At 46.6% G+C, this 20,048-nt stretch overlaps 1 protein-coding gene across 1 annotated transcript in view; it reads left to right on the forward strand.

The window, feature by feature from the left end:
* The first annotated feature begins 1,392 nt into the window (after nt 1–1,392).
* The window catches only part of TAF1B (TATA-box binding protein associated factor, RNA polymerase I subunit B), a 41,772-nt gene continuing 23,116 nt past the window's right edge, over nt 1,393–20,048 (forward strand). The window contains exons 1-7 of the mRNA XM_060272477.1: nt 1,393–1,517; nt 3,182–3,280; nt 3,695–3,782; nt 4,783–4,880; nt 6,118–6,216; nt 8,411–8,546; nt 12,821–12,974. Coding sequence (XP_060128460.1) covers nt 1,500–1,517; nt 3,182–3,280; nt 3,695–3,782; nt 4,783–4,880; nt 6,118–6,216; nt 8,411–8,546; nt 12,821–12,974 — 692 coding nt within the window. The 5' untranslated portion in view covers nt 1,393–1,499. The remainder of the gene's footprint in view (nt 1,518–3,181; nt 3,281–3,694; nt 3,783–4,782; nt 4,881–6,117; nt 6,217–8,410; nt 8,547–12,820; nt 12,975–20,048) is intronic.

A 20,048-nucleotide genomic window follows, 5' to 3' on the forward strand; every position in this document is an offset into this window, starting at 1 on the left:
TAAGAATGAGAAACTTGTGTTTTAAGCCACCATGGCTGACAAAGGCTAGATTAACGCTGTAATACTACTTTGATAGTTATTATTATTATTATTATTAGAATCATCCCAGGGATGAAATTTAAGTACCTTCACTATAAACTAACATATGAGTGGCTTAAAGCATTTGTTTCTGTTCACAATTGTGAACGTAAAAAACCCACTCTTCAAACGCTTCAAATCCAAGACAGAGAAGTTAAGTGGATATGGGATTTATAGTCTCATATGTAGCAAAGCTTTTGTGTTGTTTGTAGTATACTTCTCTTCAGAAAAGATTTTAACACCATTCGCGGCCAGTGATTACTTTTGGTCCGTATCTGAAGAAGTGTGCATGCACACGAAAGCTCATACCAATGACAAACTTAGTTGGTCTCTAAGGTGCTACTGGAAGGAATTTTTTTAATTTTTTTGTTTGGTCCGAGGGGTCTTCTTTCTCCATCTATATAAGCACACAGCGGCACCCTTGAGAAAATTTGCCAAGTCTAACGCGGACCAGATGCCGTCGCCTCCGCACGGGGAACTGTTGTCCCTGTGTTAAATTTCCTAACAATCACCCAGAAATACAGGTTAAAGCCTGCAAGATAGAATCTGCTGCGGAAACCGTGGCTTTTTCATAAATAGCTGGTGGCATAGCCACAGGGCTTTTTCTCAAATAAGCCTTTCTGAGTCCTGCGGACACTTCGCTTCTGCGAAAGCAGGCTCAGTCAGCATCGTGCAAACCTGTGTTGTTTACGCACTTAATTTAAAAAGAGCAAGGTCGGGGTAAGCGAGGCTAGAATCTGGCACGGGCTGCAGAGGAAAGGCAGTCTGCACGCGCTCAGAGGCTGCAGCTCCCTTTACTTATTTAGGTGCATGGCGGAAGCAGATTCAGGGACGGAGTCCATGCGTAAAGCAAAACACACAGAAAACCCCGTCTGCATTTCGCTCAAGGATTTCTTTTTAGCAAGAGAGAGAGAGAGAGAGAGAGAGAGAGAGAGAGAGAGAGAGAGAGAGAGAGAAGGGGTGGTTGGAGGAGAGGAAGCAGAAACCCCGTCGCCGTGCATTTCGAGCCTCTTGCTTTTTCCTTCCCTAGAGCAGAGGAAGGGGGGAATGTGCGCAAGACAAGTGGCATCCCCGCGTTAAATATGCAGCTTGAAAGGATGCCGAGTCAGCATGGTACTTTGAAGATCGTTTATTAACACATTAGCAACTCCAGCTCTGTAAAACCCCACCAGAGAACAGCCAAAAAACCCGCCAAAACTCTGAGAATATGAGTCTTCCTGTTTGCGCGCTTATTGGTTGGGTCGCGCCAGGAGGCGGACCCTGATTGGTGGTCGAACGACACTGAGCCCAATACGTAACACCCCGGAACGAAAAGGATGGAGGCTCCGTTTCCCGGCCGGCTGCTGTTTCGGTGAGCTCGGAGGCGGCAGCGGCAGGATGGTTGCTACTACGGCGCAGTGGCGGTGATCGCTCCGCGCGCCATGGAGGAAGAGGACGCGGTGAGGCAAAGAAGAAGGGGAAGGGTCCCTTCAGCTGCCTGCGGGAGGCATTCTCTGAGAAGAACAGAGGGTTGGGATGTGGGGCAGGCAGGAAGCCCTGGGCTGGAGTATCACGAGGGATGCAGACTCAGGACACAGCCTGTTCGGGGCGAGCGTAGCAATAAGCCATTTGGGTAAAGGGGGAGTAGTTTAGGGTTCCCACTTCTTTTCCAGCAGGCTGCACAGTTCAACAGGTTAAGCTGCCATCTCCTCCTGCACCAGACTGCGGAAAGCTTCCTCTGTTGAAAGACGCCTTCCGTGCAGCTCTTAAAAAAAACCAAAACCAAAAGAGGGTCTGGAGGATGTGGGTTGGGGGCAGTGCCGGATTTACGTTTAAGCTAAACAAGCTATAACTTAGGGCCCCACTCTCTTGCCCCCCCCCCAAAATAGGAGAAAAACACCTGGATGTACATTTCCAAAATATAAGATAAATAAACAAAAAAACCAAAACAAAACCTACATACAGCAACAGTGTTTTGTGTTGTGTAGGCTCCTATGATGTAAGTCATGGGCCTCGCCTGCTTGCCTGCTCCCTAAAATATCACTGGTTTGCTCATTTCTACCGGTATATATAGGGTGCCCATTCAACACACACACACACACACAAACAGTGACAATTTGTTGTTGACAAAGGACAGCTGGACATATAAAGGGCCCCATTACCTTCAGTAGCTTAGGGCCTCAACAAACCTAAATCTAGGGGGAGATACACAGCCATTTCTTCGAAGGATGTGATACTGTATTTATTCAGGTGTTAAGGTTCCCCACGTAGGGGTGTTGTATGCACTCTTCTATTGAGTTCCTGCCAACCTAGCAGTTCGAAAGCACACCAGCGTGAGTAGATAAATAGTTACTGCTGCGACGGGAAGGAAAACAGCATTTCCATGTGCTCTGGTTTCCGTCATGGTGTTCCATTGTGCCAGAAGCAGTTTAGTCACGCTGGCCACATGACCCGGAAAGCGCCTGTGGACAAACGCCGGCTCCCTTGGCCTGAAAGCGAGATGAGAGCCACAACCCTACAGTTGCCTTTGACTGGGCTTAACTGCCCAGGGGTCCTTTACCTTTTTTATATTGAGTAAAGGAGTAAGTTGTAAAACAAAAGTGTGTAGCTCATGAAGTCTACTTCGTTGAAGTTAAATCAGGTGTCTCAACAGCGCAAACCAAGTCATGCTTACCGGTACATGGAAGTAAGGCCCACTGCATTCACTGGATCTTAAATGTGCATAGGATTGCAAACTGGGTTACTGTGTGCCGTCTTCTGCACATTTGCTTAGACCAGGCATCCCCAAACTTCGGCCCTCCAGATGTTTTGGACTACAATTCCCATCATCCCTGACCACTGGTCCTGTTAGCTAGGGATCATGGGAGTTGTAGGCCAAAACATCTGGAGGGCCACAGTTTGGGGGTGCCTGGCTTAGACTCTAATGAACACAGAGGAACAAGTAAACATACATACGGTAGGGCTGTAATATTTAACAAGATGCAATCTGTTCTTCTACGCTAGATAAGATACTTTACTGTGGTATATTGAAATAAATGTTATGGCCATGAAAGGACTGTATACCTCTTGGAAAGAACAGACTGCTGATACTTACATTAGTTTTCCCCCCCTTTTTTTGAAAAAGAGAGACTACAATGAACCTTGTGTACAGTGTTCTGACATCAACTGGGGACTTACCGAAGAAGGAAATTTTTACTGCAGATCATGCCACAATGTTATAGAAGTAAGTAAGCAATTCTCAGTCTCACTTTTTTTTTTACACTCTCAAATTCCCTTCAGTTTTTAAGTGTAAACCTTCATTAAAAATTAAATTATTCATCTGGTGTGGGACCTGTATTAAATATTGTGGCCTTGGTTCAGTTTTTATTATCTGCAACTAATCACATAGTTGCTCTGGAAGTGGATGTACACTGTCATCCAAAAAATTATCTATGTAGTCCAGGAATCCAGAAGAGCAGTGCGATAGTGTTGTGGATTCTTGTAAGTCTACATCTATGTTAGCTTTGCAAATAGCATGCTCACCCAAAATGATCTCTGTTGTTCCATTTGGATACATGTGTAAAAGGAGTAGAAGGCTTTTGGATTTTTTGTGGGGGTTTTTTGGTTAACTTTATATGTTTTCAAAACTGTCTTGCAGAGGACTAGAGAAGTTATAACTGGTGATGCTACGACAAACGCCAGGGCACATTCCATCTCTAGAGGCTTAAAAAAGAAGAAAAAACTTGGTATGTTAGCCAAAAAAAGAAAATGTGCTGTAAAAAAACATGAAACATTTACCTTCCCCAGCCTGTGGCCTAATACTATCTTCATAAATATATAAGCATAAAAAATGCTGTCTGGCAGTATTCGAAACTCCCATTGTACTAGGCCAGGTTTTCCCAAACTTCGGCCCTCCAGATGTTTTGGACTACAATTCCCATCTTCCCCAATCACTGGTCCTGTTAGCTAGGGATCATGGGAGTTGTAGGCCAAAACATCTGGAGGGCCGCAGCTTGGGTATGCCTGTTCTAGGCGCATAGCGCGACGGAATTTCATTAGCGGGAGCAATTTCTGAGCTCTGGGCACAGTATTGCATCTGAGATTTCAGATTAAAACTGCAGAGTGGACCTTTTTCTGCCTCCTCACTTCCAGCTACTCTCTGAAGACTGGAGAAGAGACCCTCTTAAGAATATTAGGGTGGTGGTGGGCAGGGGAAGGACTAGACCGTGTGAAAAATGAACATACCAGTAATCTTTTAGCTGCAGTTTATTTCATTTTCAGATTTGTATTCTTGTTATAAAAAATGTGTGCCTAGACATTCTATTGTTGTATCCATAACCTAGGTTTAAGGTGCCATTTAGCTCCTAGCTTTCCTATCCCAGTTTCTAACACCGCTGTCTGGCAAAATATGCAAATGAGCTATGACTTCCCCATAGCTTTTGGATATAAATAGGTTCCCCCAACATTGCTTCCAGATAGATAGAAACACAAATATCACTTTTAAGTCGACTGTTAGCACTTTCTAGTGTACGATATTTGATCAGTAAAATGCTGACACACAGCTGGCACAAAATATTACAGCTAGACTGTTGATGGGGGACAGACTAGTATTACCAGTGCATCAAAATTTCAATGATCAAATCTTACTCCCTAGTGAGTGTGTTTAGGATCATAGCCTAAAATGTCTTATTGGTATAGTTTTGGCTATTAACAAGCTATTAGTCATAACACTCATTTTTCTTTTAGAAAGCGGCTGTGAATGGTATATTTGTGAAGGCTTTCAATTCATTCTCTCAAAGCAAGCCGACTCACTGCAGGCTTTAGGAGTTTCTTCACAGTTCAAGGTACATTTGGCCTACTTGGTGCAGTGGTCCCATCTCATGAAATGCTAAATTATGGCTTAGTGTTAAGATCAGGCATAGGCAAACTCGGCCCTCCAGGTGTTTCGAGACTACAAGTCCCATCATCCCTGACCGCTGGTCCTGTTAGCTAGGGATGATGGGAGTTGTAGTCCCAAAACATCTGGAGGGCCGAGTTTGCCTATGCCTGGTTAAGATGATAAACCACAGTGAGCCTCTGGCACAGCCACGAGGAGGTATACAGAACTTTGCTGTGGTGTCCAAACCATGACAATCTGGTTAATCTATAGTACTGTATGTTGAAACTAAACAACTTCGAATTATGAGTTTATGAAGCATCCTTGTTTCAACAAACTATAGTTTAAATTAGCCATAGCTGAGGGTTCAGGCAGCACTAGCAGCATGCTAAACTGTGGTTAAAGCTGAAGCGGAAATAGAAGCTATCAGCCTCCTTAAAGCTGTTCCAGAAGGGGACAGGGTGTGTGTGTGCAGGCCCAAGATTCATTGTGGCTCACCATTGTAAACTGTGACTTAGAGTTAGTGTGATTGCAGCCATTCCAGGGAATGCCTGGCAGTGAATTATGAAATTCAGTGGACAGTTATGCAGCTTTGAACCATTGCACATAATCTATGTGCTGCTTAATGAAAATGCACTTGTTTCCCAGGAGAAGGAGGCATGGAAGTAGGGGTGGCCTGTAAAAGTGGGAGCTGAGAAAAGGGAGGAGGAGGGAGAAAAAAGTGATGAAGGTGCAAATGGGGTTTGCAAAAGGAGCCACGGGAAGGAGGGTTAGGATGAAAGCAGGGGTACAAAGCAGGCAGCAAAATAGGAAGGTGTAGCGGCATCATAATAGTGTGGAGGGTGAAAAGGCTGCTTAGGAGTTGCAGTGTGTGGGGGGAGGAGGAAGGTGCAGGAGGTTACCATAGGGGTGGTCTGTGTGCAAGGGGAGGATTGCAAAATAAGCAGGGGAGGAGGAGGCATGGACATAGGCATGAAGGTGAAAACGGCTGCAAAATGGGGCTGTAGAGTAGAAGAGAGAAGTGGCTTCAGAAATGAGGTTGGGAAGCTGGAAAGGGAGCTTATTAGTTGGGTGGGAAGGTGCAGCTCTAGGGGGTTAATGTGGGGGCTTGGTTAGCAGCAAAGTGAGCAAGGACACATGCCCACATATTTTGCATGCACATAAACATACAAACGTGGGCGAATAGCTTTTTTTGTTCTTATCAGGATGACGTTTTGTGTAAGTTCTGGAGAATTTACCTTCAGAAGAGCCAGCAGGCTTATTGTGACAATCCCCGTCATGAAGTTGCACACAATATCTCAACGGTAAGTGCAAAGTTAGGAAATGGTGAATGGCCATCTTTTCCATGCCCATGTGGTCCAAGAGCATTTATAGAAACTTACGGAGCTATCTTATAACTAAAAACGTACATTATGGCAGTGATCAAAACCCTTTTAAGAGGAGCTGGGAGCCACAATTCCTTAACACAGTGGTTTTCAACCAGCGTGCCGTGGCACCCTGGGGTGCCTTGAATGATGGGCAGGGGTGCCGTGGGCAACACTGGCCTCTGTCCCTCCTTCCTTTCCTCCCTCCTCTGAGGCTCTCTCACGTCTCTGCCTCCCAAAGGCTTGCACAACTGTTTATTGCAGCAGCCCTGGCTATGAGCATCACAGGCGAATGGTGCCTCTGGGAGGCACCTCTCTTTGGGGCGGGGCAGCTCAGAGACCATGGAGTGTGGAGGACTCCCAAGGAGACGGGAGAGGAGAGGAGGAGGCTGAGGGAACACTCCTCAAGGGAAGGTTTTTTGAAAAGAGGCGAGGGGCTGCCAGCTCTGCAGGCAAGGGGCGACATAACTGGGCTCCTGAACCCCACAGGGGTGCTGCAGAAAGAATGTAGTTGGTCAAGGGAGCCGTGGACTCAAAAAGGTTGAAAACCTCTGCTTTTCTAGATACATCTTGCTCTTCACTGACACATGGATGAAGACAGATAAAATATACCATAATCCTCTGGTGAAAAGAATAACAATAAGTTTATTTTATCCTAACAGGGGGATATATTTAGCATTGAAAAATGTTTACTTCAGATTGCCATTGGTTGTAAATATTTTGCTATTGAATGTGAATGTAAAGCTAGTAAGAAGTTCACTTTTTTAAAAAAAAACAACAACAACCTGTCATTGAGAGGGCCATTAAAGCCAGCAGGTGGAACCAAATATGCTATATTTTCAGAAGACATTCTGAAAATACGAGCAAAGATACAAAATAAATTATACTTAGTGGCTTTGTCTGGATTGTGTTTTCACGCCCATTACAAGGAGTGTGAGTGGGCTTTGGGATTGTGTGCATGCTGTCTTCCACATAGAAAGTAAGATATGATCTGGCACTGTGCTTGTTTGATCTGAAACCAGATTGTTCTCAACCCCCTTCTTTTTGTATAGCTTTTTTATTATTTCATTTTATAATTACAGTATATAAAACCCATCTTTTTACCTAGAATTGGCCCAGGATGACAGCTTTTTAAGGGTAAATTTATTAACAGATCCATCTCAGCGACAGTGGAAGAAGGCATATGTGTTCCTGAGGCTTGCTGCCACCTCCTGTAACTGAGTTATCTGAATCAGGCCAGTGACTTAAGCATACAATTATACGCATATTGCTCATCCTTGTGAATATCGCATGGGCTTAATGTTTCAAGAAAACTGCGGAGATGGCTTACATTGATTGGTTTTGGATCTATTGGTATGAACAAGACTTGCTAGGAGTGATTTGTGTAACAGATTATTTGCTAGTACAGTCAGCATGCAACTTACGCACATATAACTCGCGCTATTGTAGCTGTATGTGGTGGGCAGCTGTGATTGCACAAATTAAATGCACAGAAGGCGGAGAGCTTAAAAGCTTCTCCTGCACTGGGTTTCCCTGGCGTGGAAAGAGCATTTAAGTTTTCAGCCTTGCTTACCAGGCTCTGGGAGGCTCTTGTGGGGCTATCTGAGATATTGCAAGAGCCTCCCTGAGCCCACGAGAAAGCTTCCCAGAGCCTGGTAAGTAAGATGGAAAGCCTGAAGTTCTCCACCTTGAGAAGGTGGAGGTGAGAAGACCCCTTTGGTGTGCCAGCTTCCAGAGAGGTAGGGATGTTCACACACTGTCTGTTCCAGCATTGTTCTGACTATACACGATTTTGGCTTTACACACAAATCCCCGCAAGTTGCGAGTTTTAAAAAGTGGAAGGCATTTCTCCCTCCACCCAGTGTAGTTTGTCTGTAGGCAAGATACATAATTTTAAAAATATTTATACTGTTACATATATTTAAAGATTGCTGTTTTACTTTGCAAGCTAACTTATAACCACATAATATTTATCTCTTTTCTTGAAACCTGGTGATCATTACTGACTACAGCAGAATATTTTTCTGATGAAACTATTTTAAGGAAGAGGGAATTCCTTTTGAAAATGTAAGAGTGCTGGGGTTTAGAGCTGTGCCATTGGAAGTCTTACACCACTGTTTTATTTTGAAAACAGACGTGCGACTCGGATACCGACATCGACAGGGAGCTAGAAATTACTAGAATTATTGGCTTGGCTTCCTCTGCAAGTGATACAGATGTAGTATCTGAATCTAGCATGGGAGTTGTTTCTTCTACTAGCAATTTATCAGGTAAGACTAAACGTACCTTGAACAGTTAGTTTAGATAATAAAATATTTCATCCCCTGGCTACTCTGGTGTGCTTAAAAGGTGTATCTTAATGACTAACATACAGTGGACTAGCAACTTGCGTGCATTTAATTTCCATGACCACAGCTTTATGCTCTGGGCTGCCAGCCAGCTGCAATGGCACAAATTAGATGCATGCAAGGTGGAGAGCTTAAAAGCTCTTTCCATGCCAGGCTTTTGAGGTGCAGAAAGACCTTTTAATCTCTCAAACTTGCTTACTGGGCTCTGGGAAGATCTCTGGAGGCCTTCATGAGGTCTTACGGGGTTCTCCAAGATCTTGTGGGGAGCCTTCCAGAGAGTTCCTGATCCACGTGCCGTCTTCAGGGTTATTCTGGCTACACACAATTTTGGATTTACACACTATCCCTGGAACCTAATCCCCGTGCAGTTTGTGAGTCGTCTGTATATAGCAGGCTTAGAATGTGTGTATTTTCATCATAGTAAGTAAGAAATTCAAGCCTTAGCCTTGGTGAAAAGTCTGAAAATGTTGCAGTGGTGTGTGTCCTCAACAGCATGTCCAGATTTCTAAAGGTAAATTTTCAAGAGTGAAGGGAATCTGGTTTATATGGATTAAGTGGTTGCAGGGCATATGGAAAAGCAGTACAAAGGCTGAATATTTTGTACAGTTCAGATGAGGGGGGTTGGTTCTGTGACTGAACCAGCGCTGAAGATAAGAACTGGGGGAAATTTTAGAGGGGCATTTTTTGGTTCATGATGACATGTGGGGGCATAATCTACCCTTTTTTGTGTGGAACCAGTGAAAATATGTGTCCTGTAAAGAAGACTGGCTTGCTGTGCTTTTATCGTTATTTAGGTTGGTCATTTATAACTAATCCGTAGGAGTCACAAATGGAAATTGATGAGGTGACAAACACGGAAAGTGTTCTATCTTGCAAATCCTAGCAACGTCCCAGCATTGTGTGGTCTTGCTTGCTTGCAGAGTGTGCTTTTAAGACGTTATTTTAAGAGTACCTACCGTATGTTGTAAAATAATGTTTTGTAGGTGAGTAGTAATGGGACGGAAATCAAATATGATTCCTCAAACTCAGGAATGGCATATTTTCACCATATTGCTTAGCGGCTGACAAATGGGAGCTTAAAATCTGTTTCTGTAACAATTAGGCATTGTGTGATGCTTGGGGTTTTTAGATGTTTGCATCTACTGACTGTCAGGTCATTGTTCTCCAAGCTGGCTGGTTGAAACCCTCCATTTGGAGCAGTATATAGACATTGTTTGGGAAGCCTATTAAATTGGTAGGTTGTTATGACATGTCTTAAATTGTATGTTGAGTTAGGTTTAATGCTGACTGCCTAATATGCCCTGCATAATCCAGAACAAATAAAATGCAAAGCTGCTGTGTTAACAGGACGGCTACGAACAGAACACAAGGATTATTGTAAATCAGACTGAATATGGAATAAGCAGTAGAGTTTCTATCATCAGTGCTCTTGAGACACAGTCTATACATGAAAAAGGCGAAACTGATGACTGAAAGGATTACCTGAGGTTCATGCTTTTTGTTCTGTGACTCACATATACACAATAGACATTCAAAACAGCTCTTGTGTTTCCTTCTAAGCTTTTAGAAGCCATGCAGTAGAGGGTGTTTTCTTAGTAACTATTTTCATTCGCTTTGTTCAGAGGCAGTAAAGGCAAAATGATACTAAGTGCAGCAGAGCTGCTGTTATTAGTAGTAATTTTAACAAATCACTGTCTTATAGGAAATGTGAATAGTACATAATCATCAATGCTAGATTTTTCTCTAAAACCTTAATTGCAAAATCATTTATGTCAGGCATCCCCAAACTTCGGCCCTCCAGATGTTTTGGACTACAATTCCCATCTTCCCCGACAACTGGTCCTGTTAGCTAGGCATCATGGGAGTTGTAGGCCAAAACATCTGGAGGGCCGTAGTTTGGGGTTCGCTGATTTATGTGAACAGGCTGCTGCTGCTGTGATATTATTATTGTTAAGAATGTTGTTGTTATTCATATTTGGGGTTGAGTAAGCTCTCCACATGCTCTGATCCATGAGGTCACGAAGAGTTGGACATGACTAAACGACTAAACAACAACAAGCTCTCCAAAAATAGAAAGTTAGCATGGCTTTCTTATTAAAAGTGTTGGATTAAAATTTGTAGATTCCCTAGTCAGCTGTAAAGCTCACTGGATCGCTTTTGGCCTTTTAACATTTCTTAGCCCAATCTACCTTGCAGGGTTGTTTTGAAAATAAAAGGGGGAGGATATTATCCCATGTACCTCCTTGTGCTCATATAATAATCCTCAAAAGGGCTTAGAAATAATAAGTCACAAAACTATGAATGCTTTCTTCACCTCTGTTTTTCCCACATTGGTATTTTATTTTGGAGTTACATCTTCCAATTACTTTGCAAATAAGCATATAATAATAATACAGTATAATAATAATAATAATTTATTGTTTATACCCCGCCCATCTGGCTGGGTTTCCCCAGCCACTCTGGGCGGCTTCCAACAGAAAAATAAAACTTCACGTTCATTTGTCTTAAAGTGATGGCTGGAGACTATATGATTTTAATGTTTTGTTATAAAACATCTTCATGAATGTTTGAACTTTGCAGTCTTTTACTTTTTTCTTACTATGCAGCCTAACTTGCTACCGGTATATGTTTCTTTGCTGTTTAGATATTCCTTTTTGTTTTCATAAGGGGTTTATACAGCATTATGACAATGATTCATAGTCCCGAGCTGTATAAAGATATGTGGGTGTATCATAGCTGCCAAGTTTTCCCTTTTCTCGCGAGGAAGCCTATTCAGCATAAGGGAAAATCCCTTTAAAAAAGGGATAACTTGGCAGCTATGGGGTGTATAGAGCTGGGATAGCTCAGTTGGCAGAGCATGAGATTCTTAATTTCAGGGTTGTGGGTTCAAGCCCCACGTTGGGTGAAAGATTCCTGCATTGCATGGGGTTGGACTTGGTGACCCTAATGGTCCCTTCCAACACTACATTTCTATGATTTTCTGTGTGACCTGCATGTAGAATACTGGCCCCCACCTGTCCTATTAGCAGTATAAAATCTGAGTCTCTGGGAATGATAGCTACAATCTTTTAATGCTTTGTCTCCAAAAGGCAGAAGCAATTATAGGTTTTGTTTCTCTTCCCTTTTCTCGTCGTTACATTGTCATTCAGCAAGCCTTTAATTTACATGCATTTAACTTGTGTGAATTCAGCTTTATGTGCGTAGCAATTTTTAAAATAAAAATGGGTGAAAAGGGGACAGCCATTGAACCCAATGGATTTTGACTATACACAATTTTGGCTTTAGGCACGATCCCTGGAACGTAACCCCGGCATAAGCTGCATGCTTACTGTATTTCATTGGCTGAATTTTCCTGTATCACTTCTGCACACATTGGTGTGAAGTGATCTTTTTTTGAGGTTTTCTTCTTTGAAAGAAAGCTTGTGTCAATTCTTTCTAGTTGGTCCACTTTTCTACTTTATTTTTAGCCAAGAACAAGGTTTACTTGTATAGAACAGTTGTACTTTAAGTGAAGCTGCCTTTGCACGTAATAATTTGTTTTAAAGCTTTAAAGATTACGTCATTTCCCTTGCTATCCTCCTGGCTATGCTGAGAAGGGAAATATTTTGTAGAGGTGTAATCTGCCGATGTGCTCGCACACACCTTTTGAGCCAAGCTCTAATTTGTGGTTTCGGCAGCTGTCTTTATTCTTTCATTCTCCATTTCCCATCTGTTTAGTTAGGAAAATGCATTTATTGATGTGAGATGAGATTTGCTATTAAGATTTGAAACACACACCCCCTTCCAAATCCAGACACACTATTAAGTTTTCACTTGCATAGGATTTAAAGAGAATTAAAAACCCTTCTCCTGCATTGCATAGTTTGGCTCAGTTGCTTGAGCATTGTATATGTCTGTTCTCTCCTTGTGGCAGAATGTTATCAAGCTAACTGAGCTGCCACTTGGTCTTGGAACAAAGTATGTTATGATAGGTTTTCAGATCCTTTTTATCAGTGAGTTGTACCCAACCATCCATGTCAAGCTCAGTGTAGACCCATTGAAGTTAATGGATAGGTTAGTAACAACTAAAGTCTGTTGAGTTCAGTGGGTTTATTTTGGGTATGACTTGGTCAGGTACAACCTCCTTTGTATATTGATCCAGTATACTCTGTAGTTTGGGTTAGCTTCCTTTTACCGTGCTTGAATTATTTCCACAGGAAAATCTCTCTGGTCTGGATCAGTGGATGCTGGCTCATATTTACAGAAAATGAAGAAAGGAGAGATTAGAATGTCTATGCCGATGACCCTGGCTTTCTGCTATTTGGCATTGCTCTGGTTGAGGGAATCAATTACATTATCACATCTCTTAAGGTAAGAACAGTATCTAATAAAGTATTTTGTTTTTAAAGCCTACTTTCCATTCTGCCTTTAACTGTAGCTTTTTGTATTTAGGTAGTGTGAGGGACGAGGGATACAGGGAAGTCCCTCCCATCTTAAGTTCCAGCCCATCCCCAAGCGCTGGAGAGAGTAAGGAGAGCTCTGCCTCCAGCGGAGAGTCAGGAAGTGGTGTCCGAGGCTCAGGCAGGGTTGTGGAGCCCATGCCTCAGGTGGGACAGGAAGTTGGACGCACGGGGGGGAGGCCAATCCCCCCAACTCCCGAATTGCGACGCAAACGTAGGGGGAAGAGGTTGGGTCTGCCAAAGTTGTGGTGCTGGAAGAAAACGCGCCAATCGCCATTCGGGAGTTCTGACACCTCACCTTAAGGATGCATTTTTACTGCTCTGAACACTGTAAATAGTCAGCACTTAATAAAAGCCTTAAAAGACCATGCTGGAGTCGTTACTCTAGAGTAGCCATACCAGGCCCTCTGACAGCAACTCCCGAATCTTTTTTTGGCTACTTTGGAGTGCAGCGATGAGCGCTCAAGAGGCTGAGCATTGGAGGCTGGAGGCCGAAGCAGCGAAGCAGGAGCTACAGAACCTCACAGCGCACGCACAGCAGCAATTGCATGCCGCTCAGGAGGAGGCGCGAGGGGCGCAGGAGGAGCTGAACAAGCTGGTGGACCAGGTGAGGACAAAAGAGGAGACTGAGAAACAGCTACGGGTGATGGTATTAGACCTGCAGAAAAAGTTGGAAGAGGAGAAAGCCGCTAGAGGTGGGGGGGCACCCCAGCCGCAGCTAGTCCAAGTGAGAAGGGGACAGAGCCTAGTCACCAAGTTCAGCGGAGACCCGAGGGAGTACCTCGGATTCGAGACAGAAATAAATTATGCGCTGGAATTGCATGCAGCAGAATTCCCAGATGACGCGCACAGAGTCTACTTTATCATAGAGCATTTGACGGGGGCCGCCCGGGAATGGGTAAGACCGCTCATCGCGCAAAAAAATCCTTGCATGAAGAACGCAACTTTATTTCTAGAAGCTTTAAAATTAATGTACGCTAGCGACAGTGAAATGGAGGCCACTAAACAGGAGCTTCATGACTTAACACAAGGAAAATCGACAGTTAGGGACTACTGGGCGAAATTCACCATGCTGGTGCACAAACTGGGGTGGGATCTGAACAGTGAGCCAGTGAAATCAGCCTTCTACCTGGGTTTGCATGCAGACGTTAAGGATGAGCTGGCAAGAGGTCCTAGACCGCAGACTATGGATCAGCTCAGCAAAGCGGCGCTAGCGGTGGGGGTGAGACAGGAATCCAGATGGTATGACAAACAAGCGACGCGCGCAGCAAAACCTTGGTTCCCACGCTCTCAGGACAGACCACATCACCAAACCCCACCCCAGGGACCGCCCCCAGACCCGCCCAGACCAAGCCCAGAGCCGGAACCGATGGAGATCGGGGGAGCGCGCGCGCGGGCTTTTCAAACCCCGGCGGCGCCAAGACGCAAGGAGGGAAGAGGCGGGAATTGCTTTCTCTGCAACTCCCCCCGGCATCGCGTCAGAGACTGCCCTCATCGCAGAGAGTGGCAAGGAAAGGCGGGAACGGTTGTACCTTCCCCCACTGACGTAGCACCACAGCAGGGAAACGAGACAGCCTGGCTGCAGGAGACAAGGGGCAGCAGCCAGGCACAGTCAGCAGTGAACAGCCCCAGCCCGCCCACCCGCACAGAGAGGAGCAGAGCCAGCCCACCCCTCCCAGAGCAGGAGTGGTTCTAGAAGTCACGCTGACGCTCCCAAATGGCTATCCCCTGACAGTCCTCGCCTTAATTGACAGTGGTGCCTCCGCCAACTTCTTCTCGAGAAACTTTGCAGAAGAGCACCAGATCCAACTTCTGCAGCTGGATTTTCCCCTGCACGTGGCCACCATTGATGGCAGAGAGTTGCTGGGAGGGGCCATCACTCATCAAACCCCCCCCATGAGAATGACAGTGGGAAGGCACTCAGAGACACTGGCTTTCAACGTCACGACCATCTCAGACCCCCCCATCGTTTTGGGAATGAGCTGGCTGGCGCGCCACGACCCCTCCATAAGTTGGCACCAGAGATGCATCACGTTTGGGTCGGACTTTTGTCTGGAACATTGCATGCAGCACCAACCAGGGGAGGGGCCTCCGATAGCCACGGTGGCCACCATGCACGTCAAAGGGGGTGAGGCGATACCCAAGCCGTACTGGGACCTGCAGGAGGTCTTCAGCGAAGCGGAGTCCGACCACCTACCTCCACACAGGCCTTTTGACTGCCAGATCAACCTGGTGCCAGGGGCAACTATACCCCCAGCCAAGCTGTACGCCATGTCAGACCAGGAACTGGAGGATCTGCGCGCTTTCATCGACAAGAACCTCAAGCGGGGGTTCATCAGAGAAAGCAAGGCAGCAGGGGGCAGCCCGGTCTTCTGGGTGGACAAGAAAGACACGCAACAGCGCCGTCTGGTGGTGGATTTTAGACGGCTGAATTCAGTGACAGAGCCAGTGGCTTTCCCCATGCCCAGAGTGGATGATCTTCTGACAGCGGCACGCAGGGGCAAGATTTTCACCAAGCTAGACCTAAGAGGGGCGTACAACTTGATCAGGATCCGGGAGGGCGATGAATGGAAAACCACGATGTTCACGCCTCTGGGCTCTTTTGAATATCTGGTGATGCCCTTCGGGTTGCAAGGGGGCTCAGCCTGCTTCCAGGCCTTCATGCACCACGTCCTGGGGTCCCTCCTCTTCAAGAACTGCTTGGTCTTTCTGGATGACATCCTTATCTATTCCAATGACCCAGTGCAGCATGTGAAGGATGTCAGGGAGGTGTTGCAGCGCCTGAAGGACAACCACCTGTATGTGAAGCTGGAGAAGTGCAAGTTTCACACCAAGGAGGTGGACTTCCTGGGCTACAAGCTGTCAGACAAGGGGCTGGCGATGGACAAGGACAAGGTGCAGACCATCCTGGACTGGCACAGCCCCAGGACGCGCAAAGATGCCCAACGCCTACTAGGCTTCGCTAACTTCTACAGGAAGTTCATCAAGAACTTCTCTCGTGTCACGGCTCCCATCACCGACTGCCTGAGAGGCAAGCAGAAGTTCAGGTGGACACCAGAGGCACAAGCAGCGTTCGAAAGCCTCAAGAGGGTATTCGCTTCAGACCAGCACCTGTTCCACGTGGTGCAGGATGCGCCCCTACGCCTGGAGACAGATGCTTCTGATAAAGTTGTGGGAGCGATTCTGTTGCAACTGGACGCCAACAGAGAGTGGAGACCCTGTGCCTTCTTCTCCAGGAAGCTGACCCAGCCTGAACGCAACTACACAGTTTTTGATAGGGAACTTCTCGCGATCCACGCTGCGTTCCAGCACTGGCGACACTTCCTGGTGGGCGCCAAGCACCCCATCCAGGTGTGCACAGACCACAAGAACCTGGAGTTCTGGAGAACGGCCAGGGTGCTCAACCAGCGGCAGATACGGTGGGCAGAGTTCTTCTCGAACTTCAACTTCTCCATCCACTACATCCCGGGGGAGCAGAACGTCAGGGCGGATGCCCTCTCCCGCAAGCCAGAGTACATGGAGGAGGAGTTGCCACCAGCACCCAGGCACGTTTTCCCCCCATCTGCATGGTCATGCGGTGCAGCAGTGGTGAGCGAGGCAGAACTCACCGCACTGACGGCAGCGGATGAATTTGCCACCCGCATCTTCAGAGACCTGAGAGGGGGGAGGGAGCAGGCCAAAGACTTTGAGGAAAGGAGGGGTTTGCTTTTTTACAGGGGAGCCCTGTACCTCCCAACCAAACAGCTGAGAGGTAAGGTTCTCAAGCAGATGCACGACAACCCAACGGCGGGTCATTTCGGAAGGGACAAAACCACTCACCTAGTCATGAGACACTTCTGGTGGCCAGGGGTGCGGGAGGATGTTCGGGATTATGTCAGGGGATGTGACACCTGCCAGCGAGCAAAGGTGGTCAGAGCGCCACCAGCAGGTTTGCTGGAGCCATTAGCCACACCGCACAGGCCGTGGGAAGTAGTGTCCATGGACTTCATCACAGACCTGCCGTCGTCCAGGGGCAAGACCGCAGTGTTGGTGGTGGTGGACCTCATGTCCAAAATGTGCCACTTTATACCATGTGCCAGGGCGGTCTCGGCAGAAGAGACGGCCAAACTGTTTGTGGACCACGTATTCCGACTGCATGGATTGCCTTTAAGAGTTATTTCGGATCGTGGCCGCCAATTTGTTTCCAGGTTCTGGCGACGGCTAATGAACCTCCTGCAGGTGGAGGTCAGCTTGTCGACGGCTCGGCACCCGCAGACCAATGGACAGGCGGAGCGGGTCAACGCCATTCTGCAGCAGTACCTGAGATGTTACGTCAGCCAGAGGCAAACGGACTGGGTGGATCGCCTGCCACTAGCAGAATTTGCCTACAACAATGCGGTGCACGTCTCCACAGGGGTGTCGCCCTTTAAGGCCAACTACGGGCGCGACCTCAGATCTTTCCCGGAGAGGGAGGGGGAGGAGGAGGAAGAGGGCCCACAGGCAGAGGATTGGGCAGAGGACCTGGAGACGGTGCACCAGCAGCTCAGAGAACACTTGGAGAGGGCCAAGGAAGCGTACAAGAAGGGGGCAGATCGCCACAGGCGGCCGGGAGAGGTCATCAGGGTGGGGGACAAGGTTTGGTTATCCTCGGAAGGTCTTCCCACCAGGGGGCGATGCAAAAAGTTAGCACCCAGGAGGCTGGGCCCCTTCACGGTCACGCAACAGGTCAACCCGGTAGCCTTCAGGCTAGCACTGCCGGAGGACATGAGAGTGCACCCAGTGTTTCATAGATCACTGCTGTCGCCGTACAGGGAAAGTACCAGGTTCAGGGACAGCGATCAACCTCCAGAGGGAGGGGGGGAGACGAGAAACGCCCGACAGCTCAATGAGGCAACTGAGATTTTAGACTCAAGGAGAGGGGTGAGAGGGCTGGAGTACCTGATAGCATGGGAGGACACTCCGCCATCCCACAATGAGTGGATACCGGCCACGGAAGTACCTGAGGAATTTTTAGTGGAAGAGTTCCACGCCCTGTTCCCCCACAGGCCCAAGCCCTGGCACATGGAAAGGGAGGGAGAGGGGGAGGAGCAGGAGGAAGGGATAGCAGGCAGCAGCTCCCCATGGAGATGGGAAGCGGAATTTGAGGACACGGAAGAAGAGGTGTGGGTTTCACCGAGGTCGACGACGTCAGAGGCAGGAGAGGACTGGCAGAACATTTTTACTCCCACCAGCTCTGATGCCACTGACTTCTTGGGATTTCCGTCTTCTCAGGGGGAAGGAGAGAGATCGCAGGATTGGGGGGAAATTTTCACACCCACAGGCTCGGATGCCACTGACTTCTTGGGATTTCACTCGTCCCCAGCAAGCAGAGAGCCACTAGGGAGGGGGAGAGAGGAGCCTGGGAGGGGGGTGGATGTGAGGGACGAGGGATACAGGGAAGTCCCTCCCATCTTAAGTTCCAGCCCATCCCCAAGCGCTGGAGAGAGTAAGGAGAGCTCTGCCTCCAGCGGAGAGTCAGGAAGTGGTGTCCGAGGCTCAGGCAGGGTTGTGGAGCCCATGCCTCAGGTGGGACAGGAAGTTGGACGCACGGGGGGGAGGCCAATCCCCCCAACTCCCGAATTGCGACGCAAACGTAGGGGGAAGAGGTTGGGTCTGCCAAAGTTGTGGTGCTGGAAGAAAACGCGCCAATCGCCATTCGGGAGTTCTGACACCTCACCTTAAGGATGCATTTTTATTGCTCTGAACACTGTAAATAATCAGCACTTAATAAAAGCCTTAAAAGACCATGCTGGAGTCGTTACTCTAGAGTAGCCATACCAGGCCCTCTGACAGGTAGAATAAAATATGATTAACTAAACAGTTTTATCACTTTTCTAGGTCAGTTGTGAATAAGAAGATTTGCTTTTTTACAGTGCTACTTTTCTAGAAAAAGGGGAGCTGGAACTCACCTCTCTCGTTCTCTTAGAATGGAAGTGGCACCCACCCGAGAGGTGCCGGAACTGAGTTCCAGTGAGTTCTGGCTGGGGAAAAGCCCTGCTTTTTAAAAAATAAATAAATAAAATAAAACAAAATTTCACATTTCACCAGAGAATTGTTCTCAACATTTCATGATGCAGACCAAACAACAATATAATTAGACTAGTACAAAAAATTAAAATGAAGCTAGCTGAAACCAACTGAAACAGCAACATTCACTAGTGCCTAAATAGCCATCAGAATAACAGTGTTTCCACTGCTTACAAAAGGAATCCAGAGAAGTATGCATGTGGAGACCATTAGCCTAACTATGGATTTAGGAAACCAACATCTATCTGTCTGTCTGTCTATCTACACACACACACACACACACACACACACACACACACACACACACACACACACATATGGTGGTAGTGCTGCTGGTGTGGCATGCATTAGGATAGGCTAAATATTGTTGGACTTCCCTGATCGTTGGCTATACTGGCTGGGACTGATGGGAGTTGGGAGTACAACGAACATCTGGAGGGCCAGAGGTTCCCCATCCCTACACAGTGGGCCCTGACCCACAAGTTGAAGACCAGTGGAATAGATTAACTTTGAGTCTGCGACGACGCAATGGCACTTTCCTCCCTGGCACCGTTGGGCTGGCCCTCACTTAAATATAGTGCGGCCACCTCACAGTACACCAGTTACACAAATCTCTACAAATTACCCCAGATTATCTAGTGGGGGGGACTTGTGTGAGGGAAAACTTAATGATTTGGAGTCTCTGGCAGGATTTGATCATATAAACAAGAAAGATTTTATTAAACAAAGGAAGTTTATGTCACAAAGTGGGTAAAACAAAGGATACTTTGGATTATAATGTTATTTCAGGTAACCGTTCACCTAATAATATTTATACTAAATCTAACTGATGTTACGGACTTCTAATCAAGCACAGCTTTTTTTAAACTTCAGTTGCTTATGTTCAGTTACTTCACTTCAGGTAGATGTTACAGGTTTTTAGACTAAAGGGTAAGTGCTC

The sequence above is a fragment of the Zootoca vivipara genome, chromosome 3 (assembly GCF_963506605.1).
Source record: "Zootoca vivipara chromosome 3, rZooViv1.1, whole genome shotgun sequence".
NCBI classification, from domain to species: Eukaryota; Metazoa; Chordata; class Lepidosauria; order Squamata; family Lacertidae; genus Zootoca; species Zootoca vivipara.